Source organism: Vitis riparia, chromosome 12 (assembly GCF_004353265.1).
Source record: "Vitis riparia cultivar Riparia Gloire de Montpellier isolate 1030 chromosome 12, EGFV_Vit.rip_1.0, whole genome shotgun sequence".
NCBI lineage: Eukaryota > Viridiplantae > Streptophyta > Magnoliopsida > Vitales > Vitaceae > Vitis > Vitis riparia.
The window spans coordinates 4824483-4847682 of NC_048442.1; the positions used below are offsets into that span (position 1 = coordinate 4824483).

The 23200-nt window shown below is 36.0% G+C and overlaps 2 protein-coding genes across 2 annotated transcripts; one reads left to right on the forward strand and one right to left on the reverse strand.

Annotated features, from left to right (window-relative positions):
- Window positions 1-874: 874 nt before the first annotated feature.
- Window positions 875-5854, forward strand: LOC117926672 (putative disease resistance RPP13-like protein 1). Its single transcript, XM_034845879.1, has 3 exons — window positions 875-5041; window positions 5154-5622; window positions 5761-5854. Exon 1 carries the CDS (start codon window positions 994-996, stop codon window positions 4753-4755), a length of 3762 nt encoding a protein of 1253 aa, XP_034701770.1. The 5' UTR covers window positions 875-993; the 3' UTR covers window positions 4756-5041; window positions 5154-5622; window positions 5761-5854.
- A 4242-nt stretch (window positions 5855-10096) lies between these two features.
- Window positions 10097-20577, reverse strand: LOC117926673. The gene is made up of 11 exons (XM_034845880.1): window positions 20223-20577; window positions 19483-19607; window positions 17658-18102; window positions 17412-17527; window positions 16104-16887; window positions 15171-15635; window positions 13420-13608; window positions 13070-13297; window positions 11980-12322; window positions 11601-11784; window positions 10097-10899 (listed from the first exon to the last, which is right to left on the reverse strand). The coding sequence occupies exons 1-11, from the start codon at window positions 20418-20420 to the stop codon at window positions 10416-10418; spliced, it is 3561 nt and encodes a 1186-aa protein (XP_034701771.1). The 5' UTR covers window positions 20421-20577; the 3' UTR covers window positions 10097-10415.
- Between the last annotated feature and the right edge of the window lie 2623 nt (window positions 20578-23200).

Genomic DNA, 23200 nt, shown 5'->3' on the forward strand with positions numbered 1-23200 from the left:
ATGCATCTCAAGTATTTGAATATCCATATTGCTTGAGAATTTTTAAATTTTTTTTTTCACAAAATCATAGTTATTAATTACGATTTTAAAATTTTTTTTAAAATATATAAAACCTAGTTGGTGAATATCGCTTTGAGTTTAAGCTTAAAATCATAGTCATTAATTATGAATTTGACCATTTAAAAATAAAAATCGTAGTTACCATATGGATAAGAATCACAAATTTGAGAATCGTTCCGAGAATCTAATCAAATTGTAGAAATTTTATTTTAAAGAAATCATGTTTTTTTTTTTTAGGTTTTTTAAAGCTTTGTGAGATGCTTTACTTTTTAATGGATGCGTTTTCAAGTTTTGAAAGTGTCTTCAAGAATGTTTGGTCACACTTGAGTACATGCGTAGATGGCGAATCTTTACAGCTGTAAGGTGCATTCTTCCATACTTTCGTCCTTTACCCACAGGATGAATTAGTATTCAAATCCACTAAAGGAGCAACTTTGTTTGGTTTTATCTTTTTTTAATTTTTTTTTTTCCTTTCTTTTGCTTTGTTTAATGGCCCCTGAGTAATGCTAGCGGCATAGGGACCAACACAAATGTAGGAATCCAAAGTTCAACTGTTTGGTTTTGAAGAAAAGCAGAGGGAAGGAAAATGAAAGAAAAAAAAAGGAAAGGAAAGAAAAGAAAGAAAGGGTCAAGTCTATATTTGCACCTCAATGGAATAAAATTATTTCCAACCCTTAAAAAAGCCCAATGAAACAATACTATTAATTATTACAATTTTAAATAAATTTTTTCTTTAACTTTCTTTTCCTATTTCTATTGACCAATGATGTTGTCGGTGCAGAAAGTACCTTGGAATCCAAAGTTATTTTACTAGCATCAAGTTGCATTTTCTCTATACAAACCCATCTTTTTCTGGTTTGGGGGTTCCATTTTGGATCTGCTTACCTTCATTTTCCCTCATTCACCTTTCACTTCCTTTGCAAAGAAACAGACATGGCTGCGGCTTTGGTTGGAGGTGCTTTTCTCTCAGCTTCTCTACAAGTTCTATTTGACAGGTTGGCTTCTCGCGAGGTGGTGAAATTCATCAGGGGACACGAGCTCGATGATGCACTCCTCAAGAAGTTGAAGAGGAAACTGCTGACTGTCCATGCTGTGCTCAATGATGCGGAGGCCAAGCAAATTACAAACCCAGCAGTCAAAGAGTGGATGGATGAGCTCAAAGTTGTTGTCTATGATGCTGAGGATGTATTGGATGAGATCGCCACTGAAGATCTACGATGCAAGATAGAAGCTGCGGACACCCTGACCAGCATGTCTACCTGGGTTCTTCCTCCACTTGATATTCAAAGCATAAACTCTAGGGTGGAGGAGATCATTGATAGACTAGACGATATCGCACAAGACAGAGACGTCCTCGGGTTGAAAGAAGGCGTTGGTGAGAAATTGGCACAAAGGTGGCCTTCTACTTCTTTGGTAGATGAATCTCTAGTCTATGGCAGGGCTCAAATTCAGGAGGAGATGGTTCAACTGTTGCTGTCTGATAATGCGAGGAGTACTGATGCCATGGGTGTGATCTCCATAGTCGGCATGGGTGGCACAGGCAAAACCACACTTGCCCAGCTGCTCTACAATGACCAAAGGGTGAAGGAACACTTCGATCTCAAGGCATGGGTTTGTGTTTCCGAAGAATTTGATCCTATCAGAGTTACGAAAACAATTCTCGAGGCAATCAATTCATCCACGTCCAATACCACTGATCTAAATCTACTTCAGGTTCAACTGAGGGAGATAATTAATGTGAAGAAATTTCTACTTGTCCTGGATGATGTTTGGAACGAAGACTCTTGTGACTGGGATACGCTACGAACTCCACTCATAGTCGGGGCAAAGGGAAGCAAGATTATTGTAACTACGCGAAGCACCAAGGTTGCATCTGCCATGCGTGCAGTCCATACTCATTGTTTAGGTGGGTTATCCTCTGAAGATGGCTGGTCCCTGTTCAAAAAACTTGCATTTGAAAATGGAGACTCAAGTGGGCATCCACAACTAGAAGAAATCGGAGAAAAGATTGTCCACAAGTGCCAAGGTCTACCGCTGGCTATAAAAGCAATGGGGAGTCTCTTACACTCCAAGGTTGAAGCAAGAGAATGGGATGATGTATTAAACAGTGAATTATGGGATTTGCCCACAGATGCGGTTCTTCCTGCTCTGAGGTTGAGTTATTATTACCTGCCTTCACATTTAAAACGTTGTTTTTCTTATTGTTCAATCTTTCCCAAAGACTACGAATTCAAAAAGAAGAAGCTAGTTTTGTTATGGATGGCAGAAGGCTTGTTGGAACAATCAAAAAGCAAGAAAAGACTGGAGGAGGTAGGCAATTTGTACTTTGAAGAACTTCTATCAAAGTCATTTTTCCAAATTTCAATAAGTAATGAGTCATGTTTTGTAATGCACGACCTCGTTAACGACTTGGCACAATTGGTATCGGGAGAATTTTCTACTTCTTTGGAGGATGGTAAGATCTACAGAGTCTCGGATAAAACTCATCATTTATCATATTTGATTACTGAATATGATGCCTATGAGAGATTTGATCCACTTTCTCAAATTAAGTGTCTCCGAACATTTTTACCAAGAAGCAAATATCAGTACTCTTTAAATAGCTTTTTAAGTAATAGAGTTCTACACCATCTATTGCCGGAAATGAAATGTTTACGAGTGTTGTGTTTGAATAATTATCGTATTATTGATTTGTCTCATTCGATTGAGGAGTTGAAACACTTGCGCTACTTGGATCTCTCTATGACAATGATTCAAAAGTTGCCTGAATCAGTTTGTAATTTATACAATTTACAAACAATGATATTATCACGTTGTTTTTTGCTTGTTGAATTACCCTCAAGGATGGAAAAATTGATTAATTTGCGCTACCTTGATATTCGTTATAGTTTTCCGGTGAAAGAGATGCCAAGTGATATATGTAAGCTAAAGAATTTACAATCACTTTCTACATTTATTGTGGGCCAAAATGGTGGGTTAAGATTGGGAGCATTGAGGGAGCTTTCGGGAAGTCTTGTCATTTCAAAGCTGCAGAATGTTGTATGTGATAGGGATGCATTAGAAGCTAATATGAAGGATAAAAAGTACCTTGATAAGCTGAAGTTTGAGTGGGATAATGAGAGCACTGATGTTGGGGGTGTTGTGCAAAATAGAAGGGATATACTCAGCAGCTTACAGCCACATACAAACCTCAAGACACTCCATATTAATTCTTTTAGTGGTTTAAGCTTTCCAGCTTGGGTAGGAGATCCTTCATTCTTCAATCTTGTTGACCTGGGGCTTCAGAATTGTAACAATTGCTCGTCATTGCCACCACTCGGGCAGCTACCCTCTCTTAAACATCTTTCTATCTTAGAAATGAAAGGAGTTAAAATGGTGGGTAGTGAATTTTATGGGAATGCTTCTTCCTCCAACACAATTAAGCCCTCCTTCCCGTCCCTACAAACTCTAAGATTCGGGAAGATGTACAACTGGGAGAAATGGTTATGTTGTGGATGCAGACGTGGCGAATTCCCTCGTCTTCAGCAGCTTTGTATAAATGAATGTCCCAAACTCACTGGGAAATTACCAAAACAGCTTCGTTCATTGAAGAAACTTGAAATCAGTAGTTCCGAGTTGGTTGTGGGCTCCCTCCGAGCTCCTCAAATCCGTGAATGGGAAATGTCGTATCATGGTAAATTTCGGTTGAAAAGGCCAGCTTGTGGGTTCACTAATCTCCAAACTTCAGAAATTGAAATTTCAGACATCTCTCAATGGGAGGAACTGCCACCACGAATACAGATGCTAACAATCAGAGAATGTGATTCGATAGAGTGGATATTGGAGGAGGGAATGCTACAAAGAAGCACTTGTCTTCTCCAACATTTGCGCATCACAAGTTGTCGTTTCTCCAGACCCTTGCACAGTGTTGGTTTACCCACTACATTGAAGTCACTACGTATCTGGAAATGTAACAAACTGGAGTTTCTCCTGCATTCGCTATTGAGATCCCACCATCCATTCCTTGAAAGTTTATCCATTTCTGATGTTAGCAGCCGTGATTCTTTCTCATTATCTTTCTCATTAAGCATCTTCCCACGGTTGAACAGTCTCAACATCTCTGATTTCGAAGGGCTTGAATTCCTCTCCATCTCCGTTTCAGAGGGGGATCCCACATCTCTTAATAGTTTTCAAATCATTCGGTGCCCTGATCTTGTATGTATTGAATTGCCCGCTCTCGAGTCTGCAAACTATGAGATCTCCAGATGCAGGAAGCTGAAGTTGCTGGCGCACACGCTCTCATCGTTGCAGCAATTGAGTTTACTAGATTGTCCAGAATTGTTGTTTCAGAGAGATGGTTTGCCCTCCAACCTATGTCAACTTCAAATTTCATCCTGCAACCAACTCACATCTCAGGTGGACTGGGGTTTGCAAAGACTGGCTTCTCTTACAAAATTCAGAATCAGTGGTGGATGCCAAGACATGGAATCATTTCCCAAGGAATCCCTACTGCCCTCCACACTTTCCTCTCTTAACATATATGGTCTTCCGAATCTCAAGTCTCTGGACAGCAAGGGGCTACAACAACTTACCTCTCTAACAACATTATCCATCTCCAAGTGCCCTAAGTTCCAATCCTTCGGAGAAGAGGGCTTCAACATCTTACCTCTCTTGAAGAGTTATGGATGGACTCCCTCCCTGTGCTCGAATCTTTGAGAGAAGTAGGTCTTCAACACCTCACCTCTCTTAAAAAATTGTTTATCTCTGACTGCGATCAGCTCCAATACTTGACAAAAGAGAGACTGCCAAACTCCCTCTCTATGCTGAAAATCTATGGTTGTCCTTTGCTAGAGTGTAGATGCCAATTTGAGAAAGGCCAAGATTGGGAATGTATAGCTCACATTCCACGCATAGTGATAGGAGGCGTGCTCTACTAAATTACAAATGAAGGTGGTGATTCCACACACATAATGACTTCAGTATGCTGAATACCGTCAGTCAGGTACTTGTTCTACACTTCCAAAAAATTGATGTGGCAATTTATTAAAGTAGCTAAATTTGTGCATCTGAATTTCTAATCATTTCTATTGTGGTAACATATTTATGTTTCTCAGGTTAACACAAGTCTCCGTATACACAAACTTGTAAGATTCCATTTCCTATGGTCTGACAGACATGGTGCCAAGTAGCCCTTCACGTATAAGAGACTTGTGTTCTTGATATATGCCTATGATCTTTCCAATGAAACAATATTTGATGAGTCTCCCCCTGGAAAGGCAGCAGCAAACACACTTCTGAGACTATTCCATTGGAAATTTGCAATATGCCCAGCGTCAATTTTTTCTGCCCTGTTGTTGGAGATTTGAGCGTGCAAAAATACTCTGCCCTTTGACTCCAGATTTTTTTCTCTTATGCTACAAGACTGAAAACAAAGAAGTGAAGAGGTGTGGAGGAAGACTGACAATAGGTACTTGCATTTTAACATAGACGATTGAAATATTTCAATGGCTCATTCTGTTTACCTTTATAATGGGCAGAGGTGATTCCTGAATCTATCCATGGACGAATTTCTGGTAGTTTATGGTCAGTTGAACATTTTAATTACTCTATTTCTTTTTCGTGGCCTACTTTAGATTTGTACTTATTGATCCCTTTTCCATCCTTAAAAATGGAGATTTAACTTTCTGCCATACTTACAATCATTTGCGCATCATTCTACAGGTGCTATAAGGCCAGCATATTTTTTACTAAAAAGGCTAGTATTGTAAGGACAATTGCAACATTTCCATGCTGCAAGGCAATGCCTAACAAAAAGGTATCATTACCAAAGGTTTAATTTGATGACTTTATTAACCTTATTGGGCCTCTAAATTACATGAATATTAAGACTAAAAAGGTATTGCAAGTTTATGTATTTCCTGTGGAATACCGATGATTTAAACACTCATACATCTTCTAATACCTTAGGTATTGCCTATCTATGTCTATGATGAAATGTGCTTGCAATTTTACCTGCATCACAAATAGGCTCTAGGTCTAACTATTGGATGTAAACAATTTCGAATTATATGAATACTTATTTTGATCCTTTTGCAAATTATCTTTTCACAGGAGTTGAATTAGAATCAAGATACTGTATCTTTTCTCCCCTCCATATCAAGTTAATCATCATTTTTCCTCTCCCGACTCACATTAAGTAACCAGGATGAACATGAATGATTTCTTATAAGAAACATATTTTTGTTTTGATAATGAGAAATATATCAAGTAAATAGAAATAATTAGATTTATGACTTATTTGAAATAGAATTAGAGTATAAGAATTTATGAAATTAGAAAAAGGATCCCTCCAAAAGAGCCTATTATTCAATTGGTTTCAGTCACTATTTTAAGTCCAATTTGTGTTGATATGGAATTGCCTAGTGTCTCAAACTCAAAATCTCATCTTTTGACTTGATGCCACTTGTCTTCTACTTTACCCCCTTCCTTCACTCTTACATCGTCATGATACGGCATATTGAGGTCTTCTTGTACTTGCAGAAGAAAGAAGTCAAAGCACCTCTAAGCTCTGGTCGTTGGGAACTGTCAATCTTGCCAAGTTCAGTTCAGTTGTGTGTCACGTCTACTTGTCCTGAGCTCCATCCTTGATAGAAGTGGATCTTCAACATCTTGTGCTGCAAGATATTAAGATTGGATTTGTGGTTCTAGTATCAAGTCTCCTAATACACAAACTTTTAAGATGTTGTTGCCTATTGTCATAACACATTGTGCCAATCAGTTCTTGAGGTATAATAAGTGAATTGTTTTATTAAATAAACTCATGAGCCTCTATTTCTGTTCCATGGACTAATTTATCGACATTTACTGTAGGCTTTCCATATGATTTTCTCACTAGACATTTGGCAATGATCTTTCTTCAATGACTCCCCATGAAAGACAACAGCCAAGATACATGCCCTCAACTCTTTCATTGGTAATTTTCAACACCCAAGTTCAACTCCCCTTGGACAATCATAATAGTTCTACTCATGGACAATCATAAGAATCTTTATACACTTCTTGACTCTATTCAAGAATTACACATTAACAAAAGTCAATTTTATGCTCTGTTTGTTTGGTTTAAGATTCTTATTTTTTCATTTTTCTTATTAAGCTACAAATCAGGAACAAAGCTATCAAGAGTGAAGAAATATTTGAATCCAGGTGGCTCATACTAAACAAAGTCACTTGTATACTCTCCATGAATCAAGTAAGTTACCTTTCCAATTGGCAAGGCTGATTTCTAATTTTCTCTTACATAAGCATACATGGGCACATTTTTTTGGCTAATTTATGGTTACAGAAATATTTTGATTGCTTTGGTCCATTTTCTGATGGTAAAACAGAGGAGACCCTCTTCATAATCTGCAAATTACAAGTTGCTTTACATCATTCTGTAGGTTGTATGAGGTTGAAATGTGTGGTATCTTATACCTAACCAGAAAGAAACAGGTATGTTTTCTTTGGGCTTATGCTTTTCAATAAATAAGGCATTTGTTGTTTTAATTTGTAACAAAATTATTTCAAAGGTTGCTGGGGATGGAAGGTGGAGTGAGGAAGGTTCTGCTCTTTCAGTGCCTGAAAACTTAATTGATATTAAACAGAGAGATGACAAGTACACTACTACAATGGCTTCTATGTTTCTAGTACTGAATTGGTCAAGTCAGGTCATGTTTGGCTGAGGTTGCTCTATTTTGGTTTGGCAGTCAGCATTTTACCAGAGATGGTTTTTTCCTATGCTTCTGCTTGCATAAAGGGAGAGATCACCAATTAGTCACGTTCCTAAGGCAAGGATACAGGAATATAGCATCTTTGTTATGATTTTGCTGCATTTATTTCTTTCCTAATTTTGATGTCATTTTGTTCTTGTTTTAGTTTTTATTAGGTCTTCTGTCTCATGTTGCTGTTGGGATGATTACTTAGATCACTGTCATGTATCCTATTCAGAAACAGGATCCTTTTCTTAGAATTGACAATGTTCCTGTGCTTCTCATTGGAGGAATTCCCATTGTTTGTATCTGCAGAGTCGGATGTTTAGAAAGATTGACATCCTGAATACAAGGAATTCCCATTGTACACAAATAGATAATAAACATGTCTTCTGTTTCAGATATCTCAGCCAGCCCTTTGACCATCCCTCATGAGTCACCTTCATTAACTGGTGCTGAGAGCTTCTGCAAAGGCGCCTGAGGATGCTGCTGTTTTACTTCTAGGAAGATGATTTGTATTAAACAAGGAGATGTTGGGTGTGTTACTACCAAAGCTAAGAAACCTGAAATCCTTGTGGTTTCAAAAATGATGTCTTCCTCTCAATTAACCATTTGTTAATGGATATACATACATTTTACGTGCATCTGTCCATGTCTTTGCAATTGTTTTCTTTCAGGTGATTATGACACTTCCAACTCCAATCACCCTTTAATCTTCTTGATTAGGGCACCATCTCCAATGGAAAACAGATGTCTGACTCAGTAGTCCTTTGTTCTCTAATAAGCTAAACTAGCATCAATCTTTATTGTTTAGTGTCATTGTTGCATGCAAACCTGTGTTTTGCAAATCATGATGAACTATTAGATTGATGGATATCCTTTGGGTTGAGATGGTTCAAAGCTTCATAATACAAAAGACTGGCATGGGAAAGTAGCATCTTATGCTACTTTGCCCCCTCCCTTCAATTAGAGGGGTTTTGTCCTTTTTTTTTTTTCTTCCAACACAGCAGTTGAAAACAGACACATAATATTGGGGTCTTCTTGTACTTACCAATGATTATGTGGATTTTTTGAAGTATTTTCTTCCTTGTAAGGCAGAGACATAGAAGAAGTCAAAGCACCTCGCAATATGTGTTTGAAGTACCATTTCGATCTAGCCAATTTCAGGTCAGTTGTGATTGACATCTAACTGTTCCTTTAAGGGCATATCTACTTGCCCTAAACTCCAATCCTTCACAGAAGTTGATGTTCAACATCTTGTGCTTCAGTATTAAGATTAAATTGTCAATTCTGGTCTCAAATGTCCTTATACGCAAATTAATATTGAAGTTGTTGTTGCCTATGGTCATAAGACATGGTGCCAAGCAGCTCTCCAGGTATAATAAGTGACTTGTCTTCTTGATATATACTCATGAGCCTCAAATTCTCCATGGGCTAATTTATTGATATTCACTGCAGGCTTTCAATTTGCTTTTCTCACTGAACATTTGGAAATGAGTACCCCATGGCTCTCCCCATGGAAGACAGTAGCAAAGACACAGACCATCTTGATATATGAACAATCACATAGCCCCTAATATCTTCATACACTTCTCAACTCTATTCAAGAATTATACATTCACAGCCACTTGTATGTTCTCCAACCATGAAGACTATCCTTCCAATCTGCAAATTACAAGTTGTGTTCTTAAATCATTTTGTAGGTTCTATGTGGTTGAAATGTATGATATCTTATTGCTAACCAGAAAGTGACAGGGTTGTTATCTTTTGGCTTATACTTTTCAATAGCTGAGGTGTTTGTAGCTTTAATTTGTCATAAAACCGTGACAAAGATTGTTGGGGATGGAAGGTGGGGAGCACCAAAGTGAGGAAGTTGCTGCTGTTCATTGAAGGAATTCCAATTTCCATCTTGGTTCTCATGGTTTATATCAGTAGAAAGATTCATACATCATGAAGAATACTGTAACTTGGTCTATTCACATTTAAACTTCCTCATTTTGTAAAGGAATGAAGAATGGTGTTATGTTGAGCTTATTCACTCTCTTCATGCAATACAAAATTCACTCCTCTGTGCAAGTTCTCATTTCTAAGGTACCTAATCCACAAAAATGTGGTCAAACATACTTCAATTGGAATTTCCAGAACTATGTTACCAATGATTTACAGAGATTACACAAGCTTTTACAGAGATTACACAAGCTTTTGCCTTGTTTCCATCCGTCCTTACCTGAACCAAATCCATTCTAACAACTATGCAGTTTTGGTTATAGGTCATATCACAAGTAGCAAAATGAAAGAGAAACTTAGCGTATGAAACATCAAAGCAATTATTTATATCCCAAATGTTATTAACAGACATGCAGACAGACAGACAGACTTTATTTCTCTGGAGTCTGGACAGAAAATAAAGGGAGCTGAATCAGAATAGAAAAGAAACATTCAATTCAGTTATAAATATTATTTACAACATCCCTCTCCTATTCATGAAATATTTCTTCATATTAACAACCCTCCATCCTGTGTTCATACTTAAAACATAAATGTACACCCACTACTATGTACAGGTGTGTGCATTATTTTCTTCTTTCCACCTTGTAATTAACTTCATTCTTCTTCATGTCAAACCAATCACATGTTATCAGTCAGATATGTATACCATTGCCCATGAACATTAACCGACACCGTGGCTGCTGCCAGCAATATTTCAGCAGCTTCCACCACTCTATCAGTCAGATCAACAGCTCCCACCCGCCGGAGTGCCATTTCTGCTAATTTTCTTCCTTGAGGGCCATTCCCTGCAAGCACTACTCCTCTTGCAGCCAAATAAACAGCATGGGATATTCTCTCAAACACGGCATCCCCAGCTTGCAGGCTCTTCACCAACATCCTACTCATAACTGCTTTCCTCGCTTGAAGCTTGTTGATGTTGGAGGCTTCCTCACCATCTCTTGAAAATCCACTCATGATTTCAACAATTTCTTCAATTCCTGCCTCCTCAGAACGGTCCAAGAGCTCTGAGACTTCTTCTCCACACCTAACTACCATGTTTTCCATCTCCACAGGGTTGGCTAGTGCTACCTCACTCATGAGGATTTGTCGACAAACAAGAATGCTGCATTTTCATTATTTGAGATTAGCATCCATCAGTGCTTAGACAATTAAGGAGGGAAAGAATGAACTCCCAAAAATGGAAAAATGAGCAAGCAAATAGAAGGATGGGTCATTGGAACTTGACGAGGACAAAATTTTCCTTTTCCTGGAAAAATCAACTGTTTCAAGGCAGTAGCCCATTTGTCTCAGTAATGTGGAGAGCTCTAATACTACTGGCTTATGTATTCAGGGCAGAAGAGCGTCTACAAATATTAACCTGTGAGGAATTTTGTACAACATAGCTTTGACATGTTGAGGATTTTTGTTCAGGCCAAATAATGGAACAGTGGGCCCAAAAAATATTTCCCAAGGACCAAGCTAATTACAGTTCTACTTTTTCCTTCTTTACCACTGTCCTTTTTCCCTTCATGCCCTCAAATCCTAAGTACTCTGAATTTATAGATAATATATAAAGAGCCATCAAATGATGTGGAAAGAATGTGTTTGTGTATGTTAAACTACAAATTCAAACAAATTGCCCGCATGAGCAGCCTTCTTGCTTGCACATGGGTTCAATAAAGGCTGTGACACCGTGCTAAACAATTGATTTAATCAAAGAGTTTAAGTTCTTAGGTAATAGACCAATGATGTGTATCAAATTAACTTAGGTTAAAGTTATGAGCACAAAAAGTAAGAATTTTAACTCCACTCTGATCCAGTTACCTGGTGGAAATCACAATGATCTTCTGAATCTGGGCTTGAACAGCTCTCAGCCTATTGAGGTTAAGCTTAAGTGTTTCAGGTAAAGATTCCTGTGTTATACCAGATATCCCGCTTACTAGCTTCAACAACCCAAGCCTCACCAACAAATCAACCCTTTCTCCATTGCATTCAGGTTGTTGATTACCTGATCCAATTACAGAAACCCACATAACAATGTGTTAGAAAGAATTTGTTCCAAAGCTTGAATCACATCCTATTTTCAATTCAAAACAGAGTTAGTGTTTCCAATGAATCAAAGACTCCTCCTTGGGAGACCTCAAATGCTTGAAAATATGGGTTGTTTACAGAAAATACTTTATATGAGTTTCACTAATCAAACCTGTACTAGTTGCAGCTGAAGGAACCGAAGTCACTTGGCTTCCATTAGTTTTGACCATAATGCTGCCACCAGTTCTAAGAGTGGTGGAAGGAAGACGCCCCTGATATGAACTTTCACCATTTGTCAAGGCTGAGAGAGAATTTTTGTGATCATTCCACTCTTGATCTTTGCCATGCCATATGGATGAAATCCACTGAGCCGTCAGTGGTAGAGAGGTGAATGCATCAGATGGAGAACCATAATGGTTGGCAAAAGCATTTTTAAGGTAATCAAAACCTGCAGGCCCCTTTAGCAAAGGCTCCATCATTCTTATACGTGCTTTGCTTATCTCCTGCTTAAGTGCCTGTCAGGAATTGCTGCAGGTTGTAAGATATCCAATCAAGCAAATGTGCATTCTTACAAAACTGATAAAATTATCAGATTCCCTGTCTACAAAGAGCGCTTGACACAGGCTGATATCCTCAGAAATACACTTTTTTTTGTTGATTATAAAGATTACAGAAATGCTTTGCAGGACATTAAATAGATATGTATTAATAATACAAGCTCTTGTGGTATGTGGACAAGTGTTTAAGTAAAAACCAATGGAAGGCATAAATCACTACTGACATTCCTACAGTAGACTATCAGAGGTTTTAGTGATCTTGACTAGTAAGTGTGGTTCTAAGAGAAACTAGAGTTGTTAACAGATTCTAGAAGAAAACACCATAGAACCAATATGTTATATTAGCATGCAGTGATAACAAATCATCAACATTAGCAGAACCACTATAATAATTGCTGTGATACATTTAAAACCTAACACAGATGAAAGCATCATCTAAAACTTAAAATCCTGTATGAAGTTAATCTAAACCTTGAACTTGCCAAGGTGCATCCTGATACAAAGCCTAGTATTGACATATTAGGATTAGGATATCTATCATCTGTGGTCTATCACTTGATTACTAAATGGTACTGACATCACAAAAATAACCAAATACTGACATAACAGTAAAGAAATAAAGGTGGTCATTATTCATATACATTGGTGATTTAAGATAAAAAATTATGGCATCACAAAAACTAGAGAAGGGGCAGAAAAACACACCTGAACCTGCTCCAGAACAAAGCGCAGACCCTTGATCATTGCAATAACATGTGAATTCTTCAATTTATCTTCTGTTTCACATATCTCAGCCAGTTCCTTCAATAATCCCTCATGAATCACCTTCATTTCACCTTCATTAGCTGGAGCAGAGAGCTTCTGCAAAGTGACCAGCGCATACTCCAAAATCTTTCCAAGATAATCTATGTCCAGGTTTCCTGACTTCAGCACCTTAGACCCAAAAAAAGAGAAGGGTGAGAGAGAGAGAGAACAAAAAATTATATCCAATCTCCACTAGTTTCAACAATGGTAATAATTTACTGGCTAGGTAATAGTAGTAGTACAATCACTACCTGAGAAAGAATATCTAGATCAATAGCTTCAACAATCTCTGGTTTCCAGCTCTGAGGAGCTACATTGCAGATTTCATCCCTCACTTCCCGCATGAGTTCAACAACCCGATCATAGTTGGGCTCATCCTCTTTCATAGATTCCATAATGCCATCCCAGAAAGCCTTCTCCATTGTCTCTCTAATCTTTGTCTGAGCAATGAACAAATGAAGAAACAGATTAATTCAAGAACTCTACTCATAATTGCCCAGCCCAACCAATTTCTAATGTTAGTTGTTATTAAACTACCAATGGCTCCAAAAGGCTTTAATTATTAAGTAATGGGCTAACAATATATATTGAGCCGGCTACCACTTAACACCTGCCTCACATGCAGCCTCCCTCTCAATTGTATTCAGTTCAATAAATGGGGGAAAACCAATGGAAGGGTCCAAAGCCTCGACCTCATGAAACCAAGACTTGAGTAGCATTTTTTAAAATATCGATTGCCCTAAAGTTTAAATTACCAGACAATAATGCGTATCAAGCTAGCTAATATTTAACAAGATTATGGGGCAATAACCTTATTGAGGTGCAACAATATCATTCTTAAGCCCAAGGGATAGCTCACCCAATGATGGCTCTTAAAATGAATTTGTACAGTGTAATGTTGCATGCCATAAAAGATTTGGTCTACCTCACTAGACACCAATTTTTCAGATGAAATGATCAAAATTCAATTTAAGGATTGGTATCAGAATCAAGGGTTCAAATTAAAAAAGCAGCGGAGTTGTGTTGGTTGTTCAGGTGCAACAATACCCCTCCTAAACCAGTGGATGGGCCTTAGGATATGATGTTGAATGCTGTAAAAGGTTTCACTTACAGTCACTAAATAACAATTGGTTTTCAAATGAAATGGTCAAATCCCATTCCATAAAAATCCACACTAATGAACCATAAACCTATTTGGCCAAACAAGAATTACAGCATGTGATGGGGGAAAGCCTTTTAAAGTTTACTCAAGGAGGAAAGGAAAGAGCTAAGTAAACTTTAAGTAGGATTAATATTAATTAGAATTGAATTAGGATTGGTCTTTGTTGGAATCTAATTAGGATTAGCTAGTTGAGTTATAATATAATTAGAATTTGAGTCATGATAGGTTATTAGAGTCCTAGTAGTCTTTGAATGTTATAATTAGAATTAAATCATAATAGGTTATTAGAGCCTTAGTAGACTTTGGATTTCTTAGAGAAGCCTATAAATAGGCTAATCAATGTAAATCAAAGGGATAAATTGATATTAATAATATTATATTTTCTTACATTGCAAGGTTGCAACCGTCAATGGTGAGACCCCTTGAAGGCCTTAGTGAGACTCTAAGGTTTTCCATCTTTTTTTCATTGTTTCTTCTTTCTCTCTATTTCTTATCTTATAATTTTCTCTACCATAAAATTTATTCCTTATTCCTCTCCTTACACCCTAAAAATAAAACCCTAGCCCACCTACCGTTGAGTGTAGGCAACCATCCTAGGGTTGTCCTACATCAGCATGCCTCAGTCATGCATTACATTGACAGGACATGAAAAACATGTTCATTCATGTCAGCTTCAAAGGGAAGAACACCACCAAAGCATTTATTAATGAAAGGGGCATTTCCTCTATTTCTCTTCACATATACGAGAAAATGTTAAGATTTGGACTTGTCAGGTTCTACTTCTACCATGCATGCTGATTATTGTTTTAGAGAGAATTATAATTAAGAAAATATACTAACCTTCATATTCCTTTGCTCTTTGTCAGCAACACTCAAGCTATCAGCAAAAGCATAGTGCTGCTCATGAACAAGTTCATTTACAATCAATTCATTTTCTGCTACCAATTTTTTGGCAGAAGAATCCAACTGACCGTCTAAACTGCTTCTAGGAGAAGAGAGGCCAGCTATTCCGGGCTGGGAAGAAGCATCTTCTCCAAATAAGGAGCGAACTACATGGCTTGACTTCTCACTGCCCTCAATCAGGTTACTTCTTTTCTCTGGACTAGCAACAGAAGGTGCATCTGAGGAACTAGGCAGGGTTGGAGATAAAAATTGCACAATTGGCGACCCTATCGAGATTCCTTTCTCCATTGCTTGAAAGTATTTACTTCGTGTCTCGGAAAGAGCACATTCCATACGCTCAATCCCAGCATCTCCACTCAGATGTTGCACTTTTTCCCTCAGAAGTTTCTGATCTTCTGTAACCTGTGTCAACATAAATGCAGTGACAACCATTAGGCATATACGCCAGAAAAAGGACTACTGAAACCATTGGTTGTCAAGAAGTTCTGGTCAGTAATGGAAGCCTAAATAAGAGGATTGACCTGCTAACACAAACATCTTGCACCAACAAATTTTACTACATTTAAAGCCTCCTTTTAACAGAAAATTCAAAATGCACTTTAATTTGTAAGCTTAAATAGCTGGATTTGAATTTTTATATGAAGCTTTTGGTCACAGAATGATTTCTAAAGGCTTAAAAATAAAATAATAAAAATAAAAAAAAGAAAAATTATTTAGTGCGAAAGAACATGGGATACTTGATTTGCTAGTATTTGGTGGAATCCTGTTGGATGCCCAAACCCTTTTTCTTTTTTCTTTTTTTTAATTTTAGTGGTCAAGCATGTTTGATAATTTTCCCAAAAAAGATTATTCATAAAGTGGGTAAAAAACCTGCTTCTGAATTGCCTTCATGTCATGAGTAAGAGCACCATTATCTCCTTTTGGAGTCATCTTGCAAGTTTGAATCATAGAGAGCTCAAGCTGGCAAGCTGCTCTCACCAAATCCTCCTCCAATGACCGAGCATCCTTAACTTTCCACACCACAAAGCAATTCAAGTAGGCGCACCAGGCTTTATCAAATGCCACAAGCTGAGACCTGAAGGCCCAACGTCTTGGCAATGTGGGGTCAGACTCTTCATCAGAACTCTGCATGGGCCCATCTAAAATAATCTTTATCAGTAATTCAAACTCTCGTACAAAACTTTTAGCTGACTGGGCCAGTGCAATCTCACACTCTCCTTGACCACTGAAAACAGCATCTGGATGACCCAATATCATGTAAGCACAGAGCACCACTCTCACTTGATACCTTGATAATTTGGCTGGAATTTTGGCTGCTTGTCTGATGGACCCCTGTTTCTTTGTGCCTCTGCTCCTACTAGAAGTCCTAGGTGTACCCCTTCTATTTGGGGAAGCGACTCTCTTTAGAAGGTGATCGATGTTATTCCAGCTGGATGGACTAGTGGTAGCAGCAATAGCCTGTGAAAGCTTAAAGCGACTCTCAAACCGGTCTAGTAGAGCTTTTACAGTCTCAAGGGTAGCAGTTGATTCAATCAGAAGAGCAAGCTGCTCAAATGGCATTGACTTAACACATTCCCCATTAATTTTCAAGGCATCAAAAGCTTTTGCCAAGGTTAACGTAGTTCCCTTCAGCTTGAGGAACCGTCTCCAGCACCTAAATTGCAATAATTTTTCAGGATGAAAAATATAGGTAGCTTTGAAAAATTAAAGAAAAAGAAAAAGGAAAGAATGATAGAAGAAAGAGAAAGGAAAAAAGCAAAAAAAAATTCATATCCAACTGAATCTGCAGGCAAGTTTACAAGTATGAGAATATTGCCAAAATCAAAAGGACCGTTCACCTATAGAGCAAGGAATAAACACATCTTCACTTTATTATTTTCATTTTTTATTTAGATCTTCATATAAACATCTGCAAGGTTATGATGATGGTAAAGAAAACAGTTGTTCACAATGAAATGCATGAGTCATTTGATAGAACAAGCTAGGCCATGAATATTATAGTACTCCCATCGAAGTAGGGAAGTAGCAAGCTAGGCCATGAATACTCTCCTGATGAGCTGACTTGTGACTCGAGAAGCTAAGAAAATATACATAACTTCTGTAGAAAAAATAAAACCAGTTCAAACAATGGTAAATGAATGTAAAATATACTATGGTGGAAAAACATGCTAGCTTTACCTCGCTAGTTTCCTTGAAAGGAGATCTGCCTGCCTGTGCATCTTCTTCAAATTCACACGCGCAGAACCATGTAGTCTTCCTCTCTGCCTCAGATATTCTGCTCTCTGCCTCTTTGCCTATTTATCAAGAATTCCATGAGAAAGCATGTAGTATTATAACTAGCACTAGAAGTGATCACCAAGTCGCAGAAGAACAATTCCATTTGTTGAAAGATCTTATTCAAAATTACTGAAAATTAGTAAGTACCCTTTGTAGTCGATCTTCCAACTGATCTTTTATTCTCCTCCTCTCAATTTCTCGTTGATGAGAAACAGACTTAGCTACCCGCCGCACTTGCAATACCCGAGCACGTGCTCTCTTCTTCTCTGCTTCCAGCAATCCTAAGCGCTTCTTCTCAGCAGCAACACGCTTCTGGTGAATTGCAGCACGCACACGCTCCTTATACTTGCTCTCCCGAGCCATCCTCCTCAATAAGGACTGAGATGTTCTCTCCTTTAACGTGGCCCTCCTCTGCCTATAAGCCTTTTGGATGAGCATTCTATTTTCTTCTGCCTGCTGAACCCGTGATTCCACTTTTGTACCAAGATTCTTGCGCTCCTTTTCAAAACGCATTTGTACCTCTATTTTAGCAGCTTGCCGAAGCTCATCCAACCTAGCCAGCCGCATCTGAGCCTTTGCCAAAATGCTCAACCTGTTGGTTAAAAAATTAAGTAAACAAGTACCATAAAATTGACTAGCATCAACTAGATTTAGAATAGATTAGAGTTACAAAACTTTCCTACATATCAAAAGCAGCAAGCTACAGTAATATCAAAGAATTCAAATTCAGATGTCATACTAACACACCTAATTTACATATATACATAAATACATGCATACATACATACATACATATATATATATATAAAGAGAAAGAGGGAGAGAGAAACAAATGAATCCCTTCTCTGGGAAATCTAATTTCAACATATGTTGTAAGTTATAGTTTTCTGTTTGGAGTCAATAATTTGCAAAATGTCCCTTACTTATCTTTTCCATCATCAATCGCAGTACCCAAATGACACAAAAAATGAAAGCATACTAGTTATTGGATATTTTATTTTGGACAAGGTTGGCAAGGAAACCAATGAGATGGACATTCATATACACATACCATCAACACCATGAATGAGGATGTGGAGTTTTTTTAGGCAATTACTAAAGAGAGATTTACTGTGTACATAAAAATTTAAGCTTTCCATGGTACATAGCTTTTATTATTATAGAGCAATGAACAAGACAATTTGAGAAGTTCTTGAACTAGAATGCAACTGTCATATTTGTGGATGTCTACTACTTAAAAAAGCACTAGGGGACATGTAATTGAGCCTATGAAGATGGTATGGTCATGACCAAGCATCTAAATGGTACTCGCAAGAAATGTGGTGGTTACACACTTTTCAAGCCCAGAAAAGGAGAAGGATGATCAAAAGTATATGAATAGATTAGCATCACAGCCTACATCATTATCATTATACACAAGTAGGACAGCAATGAGCCAGATACCAAACCACTTCAGAGAAACGATGTCTAGGAACAGTTAGTTATCACATGATAGACCTTTTGAAACCTAACCAATGATAGGTACCTAAATTGTTTTGTTTGGAAACAAGATTTGCCAACTGCCCAACTGAGATATACGAATATAATCTCTAGCACATAACCATACCTTAAATCATCTCTAGCATAACAATGGCAATAACAATTCAAGCCGGCCATTAGAGAAATACAACACAACACAACACAAGTGCTCAGAGACCATGCTACAAAATTTACAGCCCATTTGGGAGTAATTCTGGTTAGCACTTTTGTTAGTAATGCTTTCATTAGAAACGCAAACTGCTTTTAAAGCGAATTATTCAGTGATTGATTGGATATAAATTAAAAAAAGTGTTTTAACATATAAGAAAGCAGTGGTTTTTGGAAGAATCCCTACCAAGTAGAATCACCTCATTTTTAAAAGTGATTTTTAAAAAAACTGTCAAACATCCAAGGAAGCCCTTTTAACACCTATCAAAATCACTCCCAAAAGTACCTTTTCTGCTCAGCTGCTTGGAGCTTTGCTTCAAGACGCTGACCAAGGTCTTCCTCATTGGAGGAAGACCGTGACGGGCTTCTCATCTTTGGCCGTGCCTTGCTTGACAGCCTCTCGTAGAATTGCTGCACCAGGAAATGGAAATTCGATCAACTCAAAACCAGGAAAGGGAAATTGGAGAAAAATAAACGGCAATAAAAAATAAATAAAAATTATAGTTCCCATGAAATTGAAGTCACGGGTAGCTACAAAAAAAATTAAAATTTCACCCAAATTGAAAATACAAATGACCATGCTCATATCATCCCGGAATTCACGGCAAACAAGAAAGGCATAGATAGTTTACATTCATGACCAAACGTAGAAAACCAAGAGAAAGAAGAAGAAGCACCCACCCCCACCTAACACTATAAATAACAACCTTCAAAGTAAAGGTACAATTCAAACAGTAACACCTAAAAAAACAAAAGAAAATATATATAACCTGTTTGGATGCTGAGAAAATAATGGAAAAAAAAAAAAGAAAAGAAAAAGAAATTCCCGTTATTTGGAACCGGGAAAATCAGAAAACTCCATTCAACAGAGCCTAAGAGCACTATCTCGCCCAATTGACTTGAACCTTTTTTTTTTTTACTTCAAAAGCAAACAAAAACAAAAGAAAAATCCCAAAATTCTACTCTTTTATCCATTTCCTCAATTTTCCCAGAGGCCTAAGACACGATCAAAAAAAAACTGAAGACCTGTCTCCGACGATCGGCGTCCCGAAGCTTGGCTTCGATTTCCTCAGCAGTGGACGGACTCCTGCTCTCCACGAGCCTCCTCCGGAGCCTCGGTGGAACCCTCGGAGGCGAAACAAACGCCGCCTCATCCGACACCGGAAAATCCATCGCAATTCCTGTCACTGTAGCAGGGTCCGACGAGTCCACTCCGGCAACCATTTCACGACGACGACCAAGAGTGTTCTTGAATTTGAATATCGATTCCGATTCCGATTCCTTCAAATTCAAGAAAGAAAGGAGGAAACGAAGGAGGAGAAGAAGATATTGCTTTCGGTGTTTTTGTTTCTTGGGATTGTTTTTGCTTTGTGTGCTTTTGAAGAGCGTTTTGTTTTTGTTTTTGCCTTTTGGTTTTGCGTTGAGAGAGTAGAGTAGAGAGAGAGAGAGAGAGAGAGGAGAATGCGTGTATTTTATGTGTGTACAAATATTTACTTATCCAGTACGTTTTCTGCCACGTCACCGGAGCCCCCCAACGGCACTCTTTTTTTTAGTCTTTTCTGGACTATAACTACCCTTTCACCTACCTAATTTGGCTCTCATACCCTTTTTTTTTTCTAAATTTTAAATTCAATAATAATAATAATAATAATAATAATAAAATTATTAATAAATATTGACGTGTAAAAAAATTATTAATAAATGTTGACGTGTAATTGATTTTCTGATTTATAAGTAATATTTTTATTAAAATTAAAAATAATTTGAGAATTTGAGAATTTTAATTAAATAAAATTTTCTTCCACCATGGCTTTTAAGGGAATGTATTAAGAAATGTGGGGTGCCGTTTAAGAATTTTATTCATTTTATACATAGCTTTAATGTTGGCTTTTTCTTTCAAGAAATTCTCACTTGAATGGCGTCCAATTTTAAAAATCATAAAAATGTTTGAAGCATTTTCCAATTATAATTTTCCAAATTTAAATGATTGTGTGTATTTGATAAAAAAAAGAATAAAACAATTATATATAACATGTTTGATAATCGTTTTTTAAAACAATTCTGAAAAATAGTTTTTGAAAATTATTTTATGATGTTTTGTAAAATAAAAATCTATTTGAAGATTTAAAATATTTTTAACTTATTTTTAATATTTTAAAATATGTTTTAAAAATAAATTTTATATCTAGTGTTTTATTTTTAATCGTTCTATATGTTTATATAATTATTTCTTAAAACAACCTTCAGAAAACAATAGAAAACAATTAAAAAATGTTATGTAAAAACAACATGTTTTCTATTCTTAAAAATGGAATCATAAAATAATTTTTGGTTGTCGAATGTGTTTTTTTATTTAGGAGAATAAAAAACCGTTTTAAAAAACAGTTCCCAAACAAGTCCTAAAATGTTTTTTTTTAATATTTTTAAATATGTCTCAGTGATAAATTTTTATGTCTAGTGTTTTATTTTTAATTATCCTACATATTTGTATAATTTTTTTAAAACAACCCTCAAAAAATAAATGAAAACAATTAAAAAATGTTATCTAAAAATGCAATATTTTATGTTCTTAAAAACAGAAACAAAAAATAATTTTTTATTGTCAAACCTTATTTTCTATGTTTTTTGCTCTGGATAATAGAAAATGGTTCCCAAACAGATCTTAAAATATTTTTAACTTATTTTTAATATATTTTAAAAATAATTTTTATATATAATGTTTTATTTTTAATTATTTTACATGTTTGTATAATTATTTCTTAAAATAACTCTTAGAAAATAAGTAAAAATAATAAAAAAAAAATAACTAAAATATATTATCTAAAAACATATGTTTTATATTCTTAAAAACAAAAAACAAAAAAAATAATTTTTAATTGTCAAACTTATTTTATTTTTTTGTTTTAGAAAATAAAATATTGTTCTTGAAAACAATTATTAAACAAATCCTTTATTTTTTGCTTTTTAGTTATCAAACTCATTTTCCTTTTTTTTTTAAGAATGAAAAAAAAATTGTTTTAAAAAATAATTAGCAAACATGACCTCATTTTTTTTTAAGGATATGCAATGAAAAATAGATTTTGTTTCAAAGTTAGTTTTAATTATTTTTTAAAAAATATATTTTAAAATATAATTTCCCCAAATCAAAAAAAAAAAAAATCCTAAAATTGAGAACTGGGAGTGGCAGCTACCACAAACAAAAATTAAAGCCTATAAATCAATGGATAATAACCTTTTCTTTTCTTTTTTGTGAAGAGAAAATGGATAGGTATGGGGACGAGCAGCCAATATTGATGAGTAGGATGATGAGAAGATATTCTTTCTATAGAAAAAGCAAGGATCTTGTCAAAGAGAGACACATGTAATGAAGTGTTCCCACATTTGAAGTTATGGCATCCAATAATTATTTCATGCTTTTTCATATTCTCTATGTTTCATTTCATGCCCCTATAATTACACCTTGCTACATCAATAATTTAATAGAGCCTTTACCAATGTTAATAGCATATATGCTTTATAAAAAGTATTTTATATGTAAAAGAATTCAAATCGTGTTAAAGGTTATGTTTGGTTATGGGAAATTTGAAGGAAAAAAATAGAGTAAAAAAGTATAAGGAAAGAAAAATAAAAAATAAAGTTAAAGACGAAAAATTATTTTTTATTTATTATTTTAAATTCATTTTATTTATTTTAACTCATCAAAATAAAGATTAAACAATTTGAAAATGTATAAGTTTCTAACTATTTTTAATTATATTTTATTTTCTTTAGATTTTTTCAGATGACAACTAAACATGAAAAAATTATTTTCCTTTAGGTTATGTTTGGTTCGAGAAAAATATTAAGAAAAAAAATGTAAAGAAATTTTTTTTTCTCATTTTTGGTTGTCCAATGAAAAATATCAAAGAAAATCAAATATAATTAAAACTAGTTATAAAGTTATGTATTTTTAAATTATTTAATCTTTATATCGATAATTTAAAATAAGTCAAATGACTTTGAAG

What these genes read in the sequence shown, in the direction of transcription:
- LOC117926672 (XM_034845879.1), top strand. Translation starts at nt 994, where the DNA reads ATGGCTGCGGCTTTGGTTGGAGGTGCTTTTCTCTCAGCTTCTCTACAA.
- LOC117926673 (XM_034845880.1), bottom strand. Translation starts at nt 20,420, where the DNA reads ATGGTTGCCGGAGTGGACTCGTCGGACCCTGCTACAGTGACAGGAATT. An exon ending in AAGAGCAAAGGAATATGAAG is followed by an intron (nt 13,609 to 15,170) that starts GTTAGTATATTT and finishes TTCATTGCTCAG; the next exon opens with ACAAAGATTAGAGAGACAAT. An exon ending in TTCAGCTGCAACTAGTACAG is followed by an intron (nt 11,785 to 11,979) that starts GTTTGATTAGTG and finishes TAATTGGATCAG; the next exon opens with GTAATCAACAACCTGAATGC.